Genomic DNA, 17,982 nt, shown 5'->3' with positions numbered 1-17,982 from the left:
TATGTAATAGCTGTAAAAATCCCAAATAAAATAAAATAAAATAAATAAAATAAATAAAATAAATAAAATAAATAAAATAAATAAAATAAATAAAATAAATAAAATAAATAAAATAAATAAAATAAATAAAATAAATAAAATAAATAAAATAAATTAAATAAATTAAATAAATAAAATAAATAAAATAAATAAAATAAATAAAATAAATAAAATAAATTAAATAAATAAAATAAATAAAATAAATAAAATAAATAAAATAAATAAAATAAATAAAATAAATAAAATAAATAAAATAAATAAAATAAATAAAATAAATAAAATAAATAAAATAAATAAAATAAATAAAATAAATAAAATAAATAAAATAAATAAAATAAATAAAATAAATAAAATAAATAAAATAAATAAAATAAATAAATACGTAGTGTTTAAAACTGTCTGAACATTTTGTAAATTATACATCTTATTGTGTCGAAAATTCTGCCAAATGCCCCCCCACCCCAAATCAGTTCAATTTTGGGGTGAAGAAAACGGGACAGCAAAATGTAAATTTTTTCGATTTTCATCATCATTCCCTTTCCACACCTAATGGTGCATAGGGAACTGCATTGGTACACCAATCGCAGCGTATATTGATCATTTTTGTTACATGAAGGTAAGATGATCAGTCTTACGCTTCAGGTACCAGTCCAGGGACTGTGAAATGCCCTTTTAAATAAATATTTCATATCCATGTCGGGAATCGAATCCGAGACCTTCTTGCATGGCAGGCTAACGGGCTGGCCATTACACCACGAGGCCGACATTTATTATTTTGTTTTATTTTTATTTTTTAATTTATTTATTTATTTACACCTTTTATCAAAAATACAATTTTACGTTCACTTTGCCCATCTAACAAGGGTACATACCCCGTTCCAAGCTAGGCAAATCTTGTCTAGTTTTGTCGAATCTAGGTTTTTCGATTTTAGTTTGGCATAATCAGTCTGACGTACAGTTGTCTTTTTCGCATAGTGTCGGGTAGGCATTTGTGAGATAGTGACAGAAAGACAATTTTCGAATACTTATTTATCAAATTTGTCTGGCTGCGAGTACACTTCTAAGCTGGATGCTGATGATCTGAATCTCATTGACTAACCTGTACATAGAAGTCATTCACGACCCCAGTATACGGTCCATCCTTGCTGGGTATAGTGACAGGATGGAAGCCGTTGACATGCACTCCGTGGTACACATCCCGGAGGTCCGACTGCATCACCATTCTGTTGATGCCCTGGTGGGCGGCCTGCGCCAGGTTGAGGAAGGCGTGGCTGCTCGGATCGGACAGGGCGTCCTGGTAAAGGAGACGATCCCTGCCGTAGCGAGAGAGGGCCAGCTTCATGGAATATGTGTACGTAGCTGGAGAGAAAAACAAAAATTGCCAACAAACTTTGATTTTCATTCATAAAACATACTGTACAATTTTCATAATTTTGCAGTATAAAAAATTAAACTTCATTCTAATGAACTAATCGATAATATATTACATGCTAAGTTTATTCTTATTCTTGGTGGGGGGTCAGTGCTATGCAAGCTCGTGACGTCCGTGCGACCTGTGAAGATCTATTGTGACGGGTCCCTGTGAATAGTTCTCGCCCTCCAAGGCCAGGTCTATAAAGAGCCTGGCCACTATGTGGAAGGCGAGAGTTTACATTTAACTAAATCTCCCCCTCCAAGCCCATATCTGTAAAGTCCGTATTAGGTAGGGGCAGGGACGAAGGAGCACATGAAGCAAGTGAGGCTGAGCCTCACTAAGAAATCATTATTATTCACCAGTACCTAATATGTATTTTAATTCCTATTATATCAACACGTTATGAAGATAAAAATCTGGCAACCAATCAGAGGCGGTTCCTTAGATGTGCATAAGTGCAGTGCACTGTCAAGTAAAAATATGTGCAAACAAATGAGTAATTTTATTGACAGTAAAAATATGTTATAGGTAGCTACAAAAAACAGGGATTCGTTGCAATATTATACTCGTAACATCATAATATTCAATACTAGCGCCAAAAGATCTAGCGAGATCGACTCTAGCGGACGATTTTCACATCTTTTCTACGCATGCGCAATCGTCCCTGTGCATGTTCTGTTTTGCACAATTCTTTAGCCTGAATTTGTATGAAATATGTAATTTCTCCTAATATCGTCATTTGAGGGAGATAGACAACGCTTCATACTGGTGAATCGTGCGTTAGAGGGAGGAGATAATATACATACTCCGGGCATTGCCAGCGCATGCGCATATTTGAAGTTTAAAGTGCGTTTGCAATGTCACTTTGAACATGCGTAATGACATGAAATTAGTACGAATTTAGTTGATTTAGTATCCTATAACGTGCGTATAATGTTAGGCGAATTTAGCGTTCTTGGTTCCGATGCGCGAGCTGTCATACTATTGCATGTTTATCACGTCAGACCTGTTATAATATTATTGAACTTAATATGCAAATTACAAGTTGACAAAATGTAAAAAAATGCACTGCCAATGTTTTCGGTCAGGAGCCGCCAGTGCAACCAATATAAAAATGCTCAAAGATGCCTACAAACATGGTCCGTACTGTGTTATTTACTATAAGTACCTACTTAACGTTTACGCATATTATACTTATCCTTAAAATCTGAGCTTCACTAGAAATTTGGTATCAGAGACGCCATTGGGTAGGGGGCGAGCTCTTGAATGGCATCTCTCCAAAATAGCATATTTATAAGCATTATTACTCTTGAGTAAAAAAACAATATTCAAGTAATCAAAATTAACATTACTGAAATTAATATTAGAAGCAAAAAAACAATCCTAACAGTAATTTCAAATAAAAATTGAATACAGAGCTTTTCCAGATTGAATAGAACACGCTCCTTCATTTCGCTTGAGTTGTCTTAGACAAGGAGTGTAGACTTACGTTTGCAAGGTCTGTCGGGGAACATTCTGGCGAAGCCTGGTCGGCAGACACACCTCATCAGACCATGGGTCCTCTGGCATCTTTCATTTCTAGAAGCTTGGCATTCGGGCTGACATTCCTTGCTGTACACTGAAATACCAGAAGAGATTTGGTACCAGAAGGAACATTTAAATTGAAACTGAAATATTAATTACCTTAACATAAATCAGTACATTTTTAATGATTTATTTTGAAAGAATAATGCTCCCTCGCTGGGATGCCCCGTAGTCAGGGAAACTCATAAGTCATCAACATCCCCAAATGACAAGTTGAGAAGTAATGAGAAAATAAATATCTTAACCAGATGGTTATACAGATTCAGATAACTTTTTACTGTGTTTTTACTACGTTTTTTTATTACATATATATTTTTTTTATTTTTACTATTTATTTCACTATGTTTTTTGCTATACATATATATAAATATTATATTCTATGTCTTTTACTTTGTTTCTTGCCATGTATTTTGTTTTTTTTTTTGCTACATATCTATCTGAGACACATGCTAAAATTAAATACGCAATATATTTTGTAAAGTATGTTCCTATGCCAGCCATCCTGATATTGTAGAATAAAAGTATCTAATAAAATTCAGTTACTTTAACACAGACGCTGGTCAAGAAAGGTAACTGAGGAACTTGGTAATTAACGATATCATATATCGTGCTTGTCAGTGGTTGTTTCCGTAATGTGTCTAGAAAGTAATTATATAATTATTCAAACCTGTTGGTTTGACTCCAGGGTTTGTTTCCAAATAAGGTGTTCCAGCGAGAAGAATTTCTCCGAGTAAAACATGCGAAACTCCATCAGTATTTCCTTCTTCGTTCCTAGTCACTTCATTGAAATCTGTGTCAACTGGAGGAGAAATATTCGGCGAGCTTCCACCGTTCTGAGATTTGTTCATCACGACGAAGAAAGTGTTGTTATCTTCTTCGCTCGACGTATCATTGGTATTGAGTGTATCATCAAAGCTAGCTTCGTCGGGTGTAATGATGAAATCGTCTTCATTAGACGATAAGGATACATCATCCAGTTTGATTCCGTGTGTCTTCATCGGGATATCTTTCACTTGGGTTGGTTCGATCGGTACTTTGGGGTATTTTGTCTCCCAGTCCGGAAGCGTTGTAGCGGTTATGTGTTTGGTAATTGTCGACACGATCGTAGTCGGTTGGACCAATGTATGGACTTCTGTAACGACTTCAACAACTGTAGATGTCTGTGTGTTTGTTAGAATTAATGTCTGCGTTGTAGAACCAACTGCTGCAGAAATTAGACTAGTTTTAGTCTGTGTCACAGTTAATGTATGGTTCAAAGTTACAAATCTTGTTGTCATAATAGTAGAAGCTGGTTCCGCTAAAGTCGTAGTGTACGTAATAGCTGTAACCTTAATATTTTCTGCATGATCCAAGTAATCATCAGATTGTTTGACTTCATTTCCAGCATGATGAATCGGTTTGATTGCCAGTTCATTTATAACAGAACTCTTTTGGGTTTGCACCGGAGGAGCAGTGAACTTATGGATCAATGTTTTAATTGGTTTTCTGGAGCTTTCGTCCAGACTAATGGTCGGTGCTGTTTTAATGGTTTCTGAATGCTTAACAGCGTTTTCATTGAAGAACTTCTCAGAGCTCTGTACGACGGACGGTCGATACACAACAGAAGGGGCGCTTATGATTGATGGAGCGAGCATCGACTGGCTCGGCTGACGTACTGTGGTCGGGTTAATAAACGACGGTTGTATTTTTTCTGGTTGAATTGCGTTTTGTATCATCGACGGTCTTGAAATTCCTACTGCCTCTTCTGGATACAAATCTGGGTGCATTATAATAGGACCGACAGTTGTCGGCGTCACTTTGTTGATGGAAGCTGTCGCAATAGGTGAAGGGTTGATCATTTGAATTGAAGGTATAGCGCTAGATTTTGTTTCCAGTCTGTTGGAATTACTCCATCCAACTGAGGTTGATCGTGAAGGGAACGAAATTCTTGTACCAGGCGTTGGCTTAGTTCTGATAATTGAAGTTGTAGTAAATCTCGTGTATGGTCGTGAAGTTATTCTATAAAAGTCTGTTGGTCTTCTATTCTTCTGCACATTGTAAGATGGTCGATATGTAGAAACTTCATTGTATTTTGTATACTCCTTGTTTGGTTTTGGAGATGGAGTCTTAGGTGGAGGACTCATCCCCATTATTGTTTCATCATTATTAGTTGGTCTGAAACTGTAGTCCATAGTTGGCGGAGGAGGTGAAAGATTAGAAATAATCATTGTGTTATTTTCTGGTTTCGTGAATTCTATGTCCCTGATAGAGAATGTAGAAGACGGTGTTCTGTCAGTAGTAATATTAATAACTCTGAGTGGTTTGTTCGTCGCTAAATTAATTGACGATGTGATGATTTTATCTGTTTCCTTTTTGTAGAAAGATGAGTTGTTCTTACTGAATGCCTGCGGAAGTCTCGAGGGATCATGATTGAGTTTAAATCTATCAGAATCTTGATTTGATGACTTGGCAGGGACCTCACCAATATTCAATGACTCATCTATGGGTTGTTTCTGGAAAGGTCTAGGTTTTGGTAGCACCGGTTTTACATTGAACGCTGCATTGTTATTTTTGTTGGCATCGTTGACGGAGAAGGGCCTTGGAGGCATTTGGTTATATGATCCAATGTAATTTGGAGGACTAGTAGGACGAACAACCGGCAGTGTTACAACTGACACTTCCTTGTATTTATTTTCATCAAAAGGTTTTTCAGTTTGGGAGCCAATATTTTCATCAGCGTTAAATCCTGGCTTCTGTCTATCCGTGTTGTAGTAATCATTCTCTAAGCCCAACAAGATCTCATCTCTTGGATGGGTAGCATTCTTAAATGGTTTATACTTGACAACTATTTCATTTGACAAAAGGTTCGGTGTAGAACTTACAACAGGAATCTTCATAGATCCTTGAGAGAACTCTCCGATGTTCAAATTCATACTGCCCTTGTTGTCAGAGACGTAATACTGAGTTGATTGCTTGGTTGGTGGAGGTCTTGATGTTGTTTTGAGTACATAAGTTTCTTCCCGAGTGGGAATATCATAGACAGGTTGACGATTTGTGTTGAAATTAGCCAAGATGTACGCCGGATTGTACCCTTGAGTTGTTAGAGTGGGCTGATTCCTAAAATCATTCACTCTTTTATTGTAATCTGCTGGCCTTTGTTGATTTTTAGGTGATTCCATTGGCTTTTGAGATAACTGCCAATTATGATTTATCTGAGATGGTCCAGAAGATTGGGCCTTATTAGGTCCAGTATTGTCTTTAAACTGATTCTGTTTATTGTTATTCTCATATTCAAAACTCAAGGGAATAACTTTACGAGTTGTAGTTTCTGATTTTATATTACTAGTTGGGTACGCCATATACAATTGATTTTGGGAGGCATTTAGCCTTGTGTTGGTTTGAACAGGAACTCTTGGTTTGTTTACTTTTTCATTATTATTACTGTTTTGCCCTGAGAATCCAGCGTGCTGGTTTGAAATAAAGGTTGAGTCTGGTATATTGTTGCTAACAACTGGTCGTTGATTAAATGTTACATTTTTATTGAAATTAGTTTGTGTATTTGACACAAATCTATTGCTGTCTTGTTCTTTGGTATTCTTGTAATTATTTGTTTGCTGGGAATTCTTTTGTGCGTTACCACTAATTTCATTTTTGTTGAATTCTTGAGTTTGAGTTATTGTCACATTATATTTGCTAGCGTGAATAACATGAATCTTTTCATTACCATTATGCACACTATCGGCAACTCCTCCGATATTTCCATTATGGTCATCGTATACATCGTCGCTGGATCCTGCTTTCCAGCTGTTACCTCCAACAATGATTTCAGGTCCCGTTTCTTTGTTTCCAAAATCTGCTGTTGAGATGCCCGGAACACCTACTTGAATAGTTGGTTCGTATCCATGAAGGACTTGTGGTTCAACCTTAATGGCGAAGTTAGTGCCAATAGGTATACCAGTTGAATCACTTTGGTGAGAATTGAATTCTTTGATGTGATTAAAGGTTTGTTTGTTTCCTTGTTGCGAGACTGGAAAGTTGACGCTTGTTCCTGAGATGGTTTGTTCAGGAAAACTTGTTCCATGAACACTGGCTCCAGCATTGAGAGTAATAAGTCCCCCGGCTTGAGGGATAGTGAAATGAGATCCAATCATGCCCTGATTTTGTGGTCTAAGATTAACATTATTAGGAGCAGGAACGTTTGGAATATTTACTTTAGTTCCGGCGTTTAATGTTACCAAACCTCCATCGAAAGTGTTAATAAATTTAGAGCTATCAGTTGGGAAATGCACTGTTTCTGGCGGTGAGTTCTCATGGTGGTTAATTTGTGGTCTGTAATTAAAGTTGTTTGCAGAGGGTAAATTGAAATTGTACGCGGGTTTTTTGTTGTAATCATTTTGAGATGCTGATGATGCGAAATAAACTTCGGAGGTGATTCTGGGAGGAACACTATCACTGCTTTGTGTTGGCGGTGGCTGCCTCAATGGGAATCCTTGACCATTTGCTTGGTGACTTTCTTTGTGTCCATCGAAATGTTGACTCACCCCAGTTTTAAACCTATCGTAATCAGAATTTAAGACTCCGACATTTGATTCATACTTTACTTGAATCTTCGGTGGTGGAGGGGGTGGAACTGCAAGATCTGCTTCGTAATCTGCTGTCGATGTTTTTATGCTGTTTTGAGGACCATTGAAGAATTGATTTCTTATTGGAGGTGGGACATTCACATCAGGACCAAAGTTCATGTTCACTTTGTGCTGTTCTGGCTTCCTCATGTTGTGATGTGGACTGAATTGGATATGAGATTCCAATTTTTGACTTCCTTGACCGATTAAACCTTGGTCGCGGAAGTTTTTAGGAGGTTGTCCGTGAGCTATATCTTCATACTTCCACCTGTGGCCTGGTGGGGGTTTGACATCTTGGTTTAGTCCAGATACTCCGTGGTTTACAACATGCGGGTCTGGGTTGTTTCTTATCAGTTGTCCATTGAAATGTTTCTGTGGAAGTCTTTGTTCCCCAGATAAATGCACATGCTGTTGATGTTCAACACTTCCCTGACTTTGTTGAAGTGGGACTGTTCCTCCAACATGTACCGCTGTCAAATGAGGAGCGTCAATACTAAAGCTTCCAAAATAACCAGGTTCTGGGTACGGCAACGGATCGTCGATGTATTCTCCATTTTTATGTGGTTCGTTTGTTCCTGAAAAGATAAGAGCAGTTGTGCTTCCATGAGGGATAAGAACATTCGCAACTCGCGATGGTTGAATATCGACCAAAAGGGGTTTAGGTGTGGTTTTAAGTTCAACATCAGTAAAAACAATTGGTTCTTGTGCAGGTCTATGGAGGCTCTCCCCAATGTTTAGCTTGCTGTCCTGTTTCCAAACTTTAGATGGGTTTAGTTTGGTGCTGTCTAAATTATTGCCATTTGGAGGAACATCATCGTGATTTTTACGAGTAATTAGATTATTCCTAATATATGTTTGATAGCTCGTTGGACTTTCAAGAGTTGGAATATAATCCAGGAAATTTGGTCTTGCATTTTCTCCTTGAACCGGAGGATGAATTGAACCGCCGACATGATCTACATACGTATTGTGAGCTTTGTTGTTTTCTGTAAATGTGGGATTAGTCGGAAGAGGTCCGTTGTAAGGAATGTTCTCCGAATTAACGATCTCAACTTGGAAATTATTGTTTGGTCTTACTTGCACGTTTTGATTGTTGTTATTTGAAGTATAAGCTCCTAGAAGTGGAGGAATATTTGCTTGGTGTTGCTTGTTTTGCGGAGGGAAGCTTGGCCTTGGAACTGGCATTCCAGGAGGCCTTAAATCATAAGTCTCATCTCGAATGAATGGAATATGCTTTAAACCTTGTCCTCTCTGTGGGGGGTGTGTTCTAACGTCTTGAAAATTCGACGATTGCGAATGGCTGTCATGAAAAGCCGGGGGTGGTCCTTTATGAACATTATTATTAGCTTGTCCAATTTGGCCGATATTTGGACCGCCAACTGCGGGTTTTCCTACGATAACGTCTGAGTTGGTTGTAATGATTTCACCTGGACTGATTGGGATACCGCCATTAAGAAGAGGACTTTCATGAACTGGTTTACCAAATCCAATATTGTTTCGCGAATTCTTCAAATTTTGCGATGCCCACACTAAATTTTGATGGAGTGTCGAGTTCGTATAGCTGTTTTGAGATTCAGCTGTTTCCATCTCATCAACTGGGATATAAATTGGAAATTTGCTCGCGGTCTTTTGATCACCTTGTTCAGAATCCAGACTATCAATTCTTTTGTTTAGAATATATGGCGTCAAAACAGTTGCCGGTTTAACCGTTGCCGTTTGTTTATTTAACTCTTGTCTTCTTTTCAGAGTCCCGGTCATCTGTTCGATCATTGGAGCTAGCTTTTTAATACCCAGCGTACCTAACTTCAATAAATCCGCAACTTGAAATTTAGTCTTTGGTGGTTTCTGGGTATCTTTATTTTTATCGTTTTGGTTTTGGGGTCGTCTCTTATCATCACGAATTCTCGTAGAATTGATTTTACTTCCGACATCAGAGTTAGAATTGGGATTTTTACTATTCAATTTATTTTTGTCTGTTGTTTTATTATCATCATTTGCATCGTTCATGACTTCTGTATATTTTTGAACAATCGTATCTAAAGGAGAGGTACCCTTTTGAGGTAATTTAGTATTTTTAGTGTCAATTTTATGGTCGACCGTGGGTGTTGGAACAATGTCAACGATAGTTGCACCGTATTTTGTTGATTTTAACGGCGATCTCTGCAGTTGGAGAGGAACTACTTCGTCCGAGACGCCGCTGTTGATTTTAGTGTTCTGATTTTTCAGGGACTCAGTGAGGGTCACGGTGCAAGGGCACGACGACATAGAGCAGGTGTTGAGGGTCGGACTGACTTCTGATGGTTGGATGACGTCATCAGCTTCATCGCTGAGGTTTTGAAGATCATCGATTCTCTTTTCTACTTTAGCCAAATCTGCTGCGGGATTGTGAACAGCTTTTGTAGCTTGGAACATGTCGATTTGGGATTTGTGAGTCTGAAAATGAAAAGAAACAACATTTTCAATAAGTGGAAGAACTCAAGTATTCATCCGATATTTTCCTATGGTTAAGTCTGCGATGTGTTTTGAACAATATAAGAATTAATATTCAATTAAATAGGGAAACAAAAGAACGATCGTTTTACTCTCAGAAGCAAACATGATTTGCACCACCGTATTTAGAAATTATCTCACTCTAGGGCACATTTTCCCATGCAGTCAAGAAGAAAAATGAATAAGAGCCCGTAAATTATGCACAATCTGCGTATGTCAAATTAGCCTTTATTGCGTTTTTCACATCAACACAGCATACTGTTAAGTATTTTTCTTATTGTCTATTGTGTTGAAGTTCATTGTTTCTTGAGATGTCAGTCATATGAATATAAATAATGTTTTGCATACTCATTAAAACAGGTGCTTAGGGGAATCGGACAATATTCGGAGTACGGAATACAGAATATCCGATATACGGAAAAAAATGCAGAAAACATAAAACATAAAAAATACGTTTTCAACGTCTATTGGAATATACGCGACTTACTAAATACTAAACCTATATGATGAAGGGGTCAGCGCGTTTGACTACCATGCAAGAGCTCTGGTTCGATTCTCGACATGAAATATTTATTGAGAAATGTGTTTTTACTCCAAAATATCTCATAGCACCTGAAGCGTAAGACAAATCAATTTGCCTACATAAAAAATACATATATCAAGATAAGCTGCGATTGGTGTACTGATGCAGTGCCCTATGCACCATTTGGTGCGAGAAGGGAACGATGATGATATTAACTTATATTTAAAAAAAAACTTTTTCCAGTAAACGACAAAAATAATTTGAAAATCAACAATATTGTGAGTATATTCAAATGAATGTAGACAAGGATTTTACATCTCAGGAAGTTGAGATAAATATTTATTGCAGCAGTGAAGGAAAAAATGAGAAGGAAATGTGGAATTCTAGTCATTTAAAAGGCTTATGATCTGTCGTTGGCTAGTTTAAGTGGTCACTTTACATACGGTGTAACATTCACCTTCGGCCTATGTTTAAACATTCACGTTTCCTCAACTCTTCCATCTGTTAACTTTTGAGAGCTGAAATTGAAAGCTTTATTGATGCATTGAACAACCTTTATTTTAGATTGTAAAGTGGCCATTAAAACCAGCCGACGACAGGTCATAATCCTTGTAAATGTCTAGACTTCCATATCCCCGAATGTTACGCAAGGCTGAAAAACGGCGTGTTTGTTTGTTATTCGTCCGGTATTAATTCCATATTCCGCTGTTTTAAAAATCTTTGATTGGTTAACAAATTACAACAGGAATTAGAGAACATCTTAGATAAGGGAATATGGAAGTCCAGGCATTTACAGGGTTTAAAACCTGTCATTAGCTGGTTTAAGTGGCCACTTTACACACTGTGTAACATTCACCATGCTGCCTATGTTTAAACATCCACATTTCCTCAACTCTTCTATCTGTTGACTTTTGTGAAGTAAAAGAGCCGAAACCTTTGTCATGTGGGTGAGATTCATCCGGCCGAACCAATTCACCAAAGCAATGCCTGAAAACAATTTTCCTATTTTTATACTTCTTTTCATCTACGCTTTCATTCCGCATCTAATGGTGCATAGCGCACTTCATTGGTATACCAATCGCAGCGTTTCTTGATCATTTCTGTTACATGAGAGTAAGATGATCAGTCTTACGCATCAGGTACCAGTCCAGGGACTATGAAATATTCTAGTGTAAAAACACCCTTTAAAATAAATAATTTATATCAATCATATATATTTATATATATATATATATATACATATATGTTTGGATAATTTATATAGCGCCGTTTTTGTGAAAACGTCTTGCAGCTACAGAACGGATAGAAGATTGGGATTCTAGTTCCTCGTCTCCAATTATGATATATTACAGTTATGATATATAGGACCTAGATTACAGCACGTCTTGCAGCTACAAAGCACGTGGATAGTAAGAAATCTAGCACCTATTTACATTTTTTATTTTTATTTCATCACGGAATCAAACCCGAGGCGTCTTGCATTTTAGGCAAAAACCTTGATCATTACACCACGAGGCCGATAAAACTTCTTCTTTTACCAGTTGGTTAAATCAAAAATGTTTTTAGTACGTCCAAATGTTTGCAGACATTCTGGATGGAAATCCAAGGAAGTTATTTAGATGTGAATTTGTTGCAACAGAGAACGAAAACATTATCGAGCAGGGAATATGGAAGTCTACGCATTTACAGGGCTTATGACCTGTCGTTGGCTGGTTTGAGGATACGTCATCGTATTTTGCTGTCAAGTTTTATAAAATAAATGCCTGTATAAACATATATAAATATGACATGAAAACATGTTTTTAAAATTGCAAAGCAAGCGTGATGTAATTATAATATGCAATGGATGATGTAAGCATGATTAACTTAAAAATAACCTGGAAAAATGCAAAAAAAAACATGTATTTGATAGGTTGAAGCACCTACCTGTTTACGAACAATTAATTTATTAATTTATTTTATTGTATTCTTCTGTTCTGCCATCGAAATGAAGAAGTTCAGTGCTATGGAAAATTGGATATAAAAAAGTTTTCTTACGCGCAGTAAAAATTCTAACATTTAATTATACGGCGAAGTTTCTCGAAATGTAAGAGAAAAAAAGATATTAATTGAATAAAGTACTTTGAATGACGTCACTAGCTCTACCGAATTAACCAATGATAGATTTTCGGTTTGCGGAAAGATAATGTTTAACGAAAATTTTTTAAATACCTAGATTATAAAAACAATAAAACGCTTAGCACTTACAGCCAATCTGCCAAAAAAAAAAGATTTTTTACCCTTAACAATAAACGCACTAAATCTGAATATAAATTATTAAACAATAAAGTAGACTCTTTTAACCTACTCTCCAAAATTAATCTTAATGTCCCCTTTCGCGTGACAAGAAATAAGTATTTATTTCATCTGCCAGTCTGTAGCACTAACTATGCACAACACCCTTTCCTCTATCGTTCTTGCTCTAACTATAATTCAACAATGTTTGAGTATGTTCAAATGCTTGCATACTGGCTGGATCTCCTCCCTAGGGAGCTATTCATATTTATTTCAACAGAGAGGGAAAACATTTTCGAGAAGGGAATATGGAAGTCTAGGCATTTACAGGGCTTATGACCTGTCCATATTCCATATTCCCTTCTCAAAAATGTTTTCCCTCTCTGTTGAAATAAATTTAAATCTAACCATAATGTTTTTTTTTTCATCTATTGATATGTTTTACATACCCCTTGATTTATTTTGAAATAAATTAAGACTCATTCTTTCTGGCTGCGATACGATCCCACTTGCTATTTAATGATGCTCTCACTTACACACACCTGAACACTTCTCCCACACAAATACACATAAACACACCCTTTTGTTGTATCACAATTTAATATTTTTGATTCTTATTTAGAAACTTCGCTGGTCTGTCTTTAAACCGATTCTTTTTTATGTCATTATATCATTGTCGACTGTTTGTTTCATTAAAATAAATAACTCACTAAAGAGAACTCGTGACGTCACTGGCAGAGTAATAAAAAACCATAGCGATAAAAATGTTTTTTTTTTTTTTTTTTTTTTTTTCATAACACTGTATATACATTTATTGGAAACAGAGACATAGTTTATAGTGACACAATCAGGAACAACCCATGCTTGTGAGTTTGACCCGACTCGCTAGAAAATCCGTGTTGAGTCGGAGCACACAGTACAAACGGTACATACATTTTTTTGGCGTAGTTTGACAGTCAAATAAAACAATAAAAAAAACACTAAATTTCCTCATTGGATGATTTAAAAATATTTGTTTAGATAAATCAGTTGATTCTTTGAAAAATCGCTTTGGTCACTGTTTAAATTGATCAATATGTGTTATAAGGTTACTCAACTGATAGTTTCGTTCGGTATTCAATCATAATTACGATTATCATCGTCGACAACACTATCATCATAGTAGATTATCTAAATATCATGATAGACAATATGACGATCATAGTTAATAATAACCTGAATGTAATAGTGGAGACTTTTATTATTTTGTTTTAAAGATTTTATGTTTAAGTATAAAATATGTCTAAACGATTATCATATATTAAGAACGGGTTGTGGTCTCGTAAATCGCATCGCGGATTTCAGATTAGTAGGTATGAGGTTTGTACCCTGCTCAACATCTTAGCGGACTATACGATTACCACATTATGTGATTACCAGTCGATTAAACGACCATCATAGTCGCCTATGCGACCATCATAGTCGACTATACGATTATCATAGTCGCCTATACGACCATCATACTCAACTATACGACTGTCATGGACGCCTATACGACCATTAAAGTTAACTATGCGACTGCCATAGTCAACTATACGACCATCATAGTCGCCTATACGACCATCATAGTCGACTAAGCGACTAAGCGACTATCATAGTCGCCTATACGACCATCAGAGTCGCCTATACGACCATCAGAGTCGCCTATACGAGCATCATAGTCGACTATACGATTATCATAGTCACCCATACGACTATCATAGTTGACTATGCGACCATCATAGTCGACTATACGACTATAATAGTCGCCCATACGACCATCATAGTCGACTAAGCGACAATCATAGTTGACTATGCGACCATCATAGTTGACTATACGACCATCATAGTCACCCATACGATCATTATTGTCGCTTATACGACTATCATAGTCGACTATACAGCCATAATAGTCGCCTATACGACCATCATAGTCACCTAAACAATAATCAAATTTGCTTATACGACCATCATGGTCGACTATACTACCATCATAGTCGCCTATACGACCATCATAGTAACCAATACGATCATCATATTCGCCTATGCGACCATCATAGTCGACTATGCGACCATCATAGTAGATTACAAGACCATTATAGTTGACTATATGACAATCAAAGCCGGCTATACTATCATTATAATCGACGATTAGTCGGTTGACCAACAATATCCTTACTATTGTCGGCTTGGCGAACACCGCCGGCGCTTGCGCCGTGTACGCCTCCGTAGTGACTGTGGACACCACCGTCTCGTACGTGGAGACCACGGCCCTGGACCCGTGCGGCAGCGTGGTCAGGTAGCCGTACGTGAAGGTGGTGAAGCACGTCTTGATGACGAAGTTCTGCTTCAGCATGACGGGCAGGCGCGTCTGCAGGGCGGACGAGGACGACAGCAGCAGGCGGCTGGAGTTGCGACCCTGGACTGGGACCTGGGGCTGGGAAGGCGCCTGTGCAATGCGGGGTTACGTGAAACAGTGCTTACAAAAACGTGGTGGCGATGAGCCGAAGATATAAAAAGCATTTTATCCAGATTCAAATTCTTTACGTCATTAAAGGAAGTTCAGCGCTACGGAAAATTTGATATAAAAGATGATTTCTTACACACGGTAAAAATTAGAGCTTTTAACTGTATTGTGAAGTTTCACGAAAATGTATTTAAAAATTCAACAATATTTTGAATATGTCCAAATGTTTGCAGACAGGCCGGATTTCCTCCCAAGGGAGTTATTTAGTTAGTTGAGGAAATGTGGATGTTTAACCATGGGCAGAATGCTGAATGTTATACAGTGCAAAAAGTGCCCATTTAAACCAGCCAATGACAGGCCATAAGCCCAATAAATGCCTAGAATTCCATATTCCTTTCTAAAAAAAATCATGTACCCGTTCATGTTTTTCGACGTTTAGCGCGTTTTGACATTTGATGGGTACGGAGTTTTACTTTTAAATGGCTTTTTTTTTACTTTTTGGTGGGATTTCTCAAAATTACAAAACTTTGAAAAATCATGGCAATACAACACTTAAAAAAATAATAGTTTGAAATTTTATTTATGAAGCCTTAGTAATTTATTGTAAGTTTTCTAATTTATATCTCTTTTTGCATTTTTTGATATTATTATTACTATTATACAATTTTTTTAAGCATTGAGTTGTGGTCCCGTGGCTAGTGTCTCGGACTCACGGCTCAAAAGTCCGTGGTTCGAATCCCACTCTACCCTAACTGGATTCCATTTTTCTAATAGTAAGTTATTTACAACTCGTTGAAAATGGCCCTCAAAATGAAATATTTTAGTAAATCATAAAAACGCAAATATTTTTTTCTTAAATAATATTTAAAAAAAAATGAAATGAAAAAAAATCATGTAAAAAGAAGGTCCTTCCTAAATACAAGAAGAAAAAAAACCTAAAACAATGAAGCTCTGTATGTTTTAAAACTGTGAAAAAAAGACAGGTCAAAAGCCCTGTGGTTGCCTTGACTTGTACAAAATGTTCTTCATCTCTGTTGTAATATTGTAATATTAACAGCTCCCTAGGGGATTGAATCTAGTCCTTGTCTACAGAGGTTTGGATAAACTCAAAACATTGTTGAATATTTTTAACATCTTTTGTGAAGGTTGTCTGTGTCTTTTGTTTATTTTTGCTTTGTTTGTATTGTAAAAAAATCAATCAGCTTCCACATTCGTGAGGTTAAAAACTTAGTATCAAAATTGTGCACGATTGACGAAATAAGAATTTCTCTGTGATTTAAAAATGTTTTTTATGTATTTCAATTTCAATTCTTAATTCTGTGATTACTAATTAATTGTCCACCACGATTTTATAAACAGTATGAAATGATAACAGTTAGTAGAGTGCACCCAGTGTAACGACGATAACGTCTCAACATTAGACACAGCAGAGTTGCGTCACAGGCATATTTTTTTTATTTTACAATTTGAATTTAAAAAGTCAGGTTGAGACATTACCACGATTAGACTGGCTTTAAAAATAAGCTCATGTGATTTGCTGATGATGTGGTAATGAAAAATAAATATAAAGCTTAAATAAAGGTCCTGGGCCCCGATTACAATGAGAAATTGACAATTATCTTCAATTTTATCTACAAAGTAAAATTGAGTTTTCTGTTTGAAAAGCAGAATATGCACACATTTTTTTCTTCTAAACGTGTTCAATTATAGGTTTCAAATTTACTTATTTTCGTACACAAATATCGGGTTTTCTTAATAGACAACTCTTAAATTACCATTGTAATCGGGGTCCTGTTTTACAGTAAAATATAATTGATTTATAATTTTCAATATTATTTACGAGAAATGTATTATGTCATCATCATCATTCCCTTTTCGCACCTAATGGTGCATAGGACACGGCATTGGTACACCTATTACAGCTTATCTTGATAACTTTTATTACATGAAGTAAAGTGTTTAAATCACGTCTGAAGAAACATCTCCTTTCTCTTCCTTAATCTCTCCTCCTTTCCTTTTCCCTTTTTTTCCCCTTTCCCATTGATTAATAGTTTTGGTTTAAGGCAATTTATAAATAAATGCGTTTATTTCTATTTTTATACATCTTTAGCTTTTTAATCTTTTTTTTCTATTGAATGTGTTCTGTAACTTGAATTATAAAAATTAAACTTTTATTTTATTGGTTGGTTGGAAGAAATTGTCATTTGGCAATAATCCCGCCAATGTACAAATAACATTATGTACAAAAAGGTAAATAAATAAAAAGATTTTTATTAATTAATTAATTAATTTAATTTTTTTTTTTGCACCACAACAGGCCAGGAGGCCCAATTACAGCGGTGAATTACATCACAGAATACCCAGGCTTGAAAAAAATCACATTTGATTTTTGTGTTCTCACCGGGAATCGAACCCGGAACCTTCCATCTGTGAGTCAAGCGTCTTGACCACTACACCACGGAGGCCGCCGATGATAATCTTACGAAAGATGATTAGTCTTACGCCTCAAATACCAGTCCGGGGACTATAAAAAATTCTAGTGTAAAAACATACCTTTAAATAAATATTTCAT

The 17,982-nt window shown here is 36.3% G+C and overlaps 1 protein-coding gene across 2 annotated transcripts in view; it reads right to left on the bottom strand.

Moving 5' to 3' along the window:
* LOC148283521 (uncharacterized) overlaps positions 1-17,982 on the bottom strand; it is a 259,257-nt gene that overhangs the window by 21,371 nt on the left and 219,904 nt on the right. The window contains exons 6-9 of one of the 2 annotated variants that reach the window (XM_088243704.1): positions 15,123-15,392; positions 3,705-10,071; positions 2,943-3,071; positions 1,139-1,398 (exon numbers count right to left, since the gene is read on the bottom strand). In XM_088243704.1, the coding sequence (XP_088099830.1) occupies positions 1,139-1,398; positions 2,943-3,071; positions 3,705-10,071; positions 15,123-15,392 (7,026 nt within the window). The remainder of the gene's footprint in view (positions 1-1,138; positions 1,399-2,942; positions 3,072-3,704; positions 10,072-15,122; positions 15,393-17,982) is intronic. The other variant, XM_088243705.1, reaches the window with a different exon arrangement.

Source organism: Micrasema longulum, unplaced genomic scaffold (assembly GCF_059751315.1).
Source record: "Micrasema longulum isolate JH-2025_06_02 unplaced genomic scaffold, ASM5975131v1 h1tg000225l, whole genome shotgun sequence".
Lineage (NCBI taxonomy): Eukaryota > Metazoa > Arthropoda > Insecta > Trichoptera > Brachycentridae > Micrasema > Micrasema longulum.
This window is presented reverse-complemented; position numbering and strand designations above follow the sequence as displayed.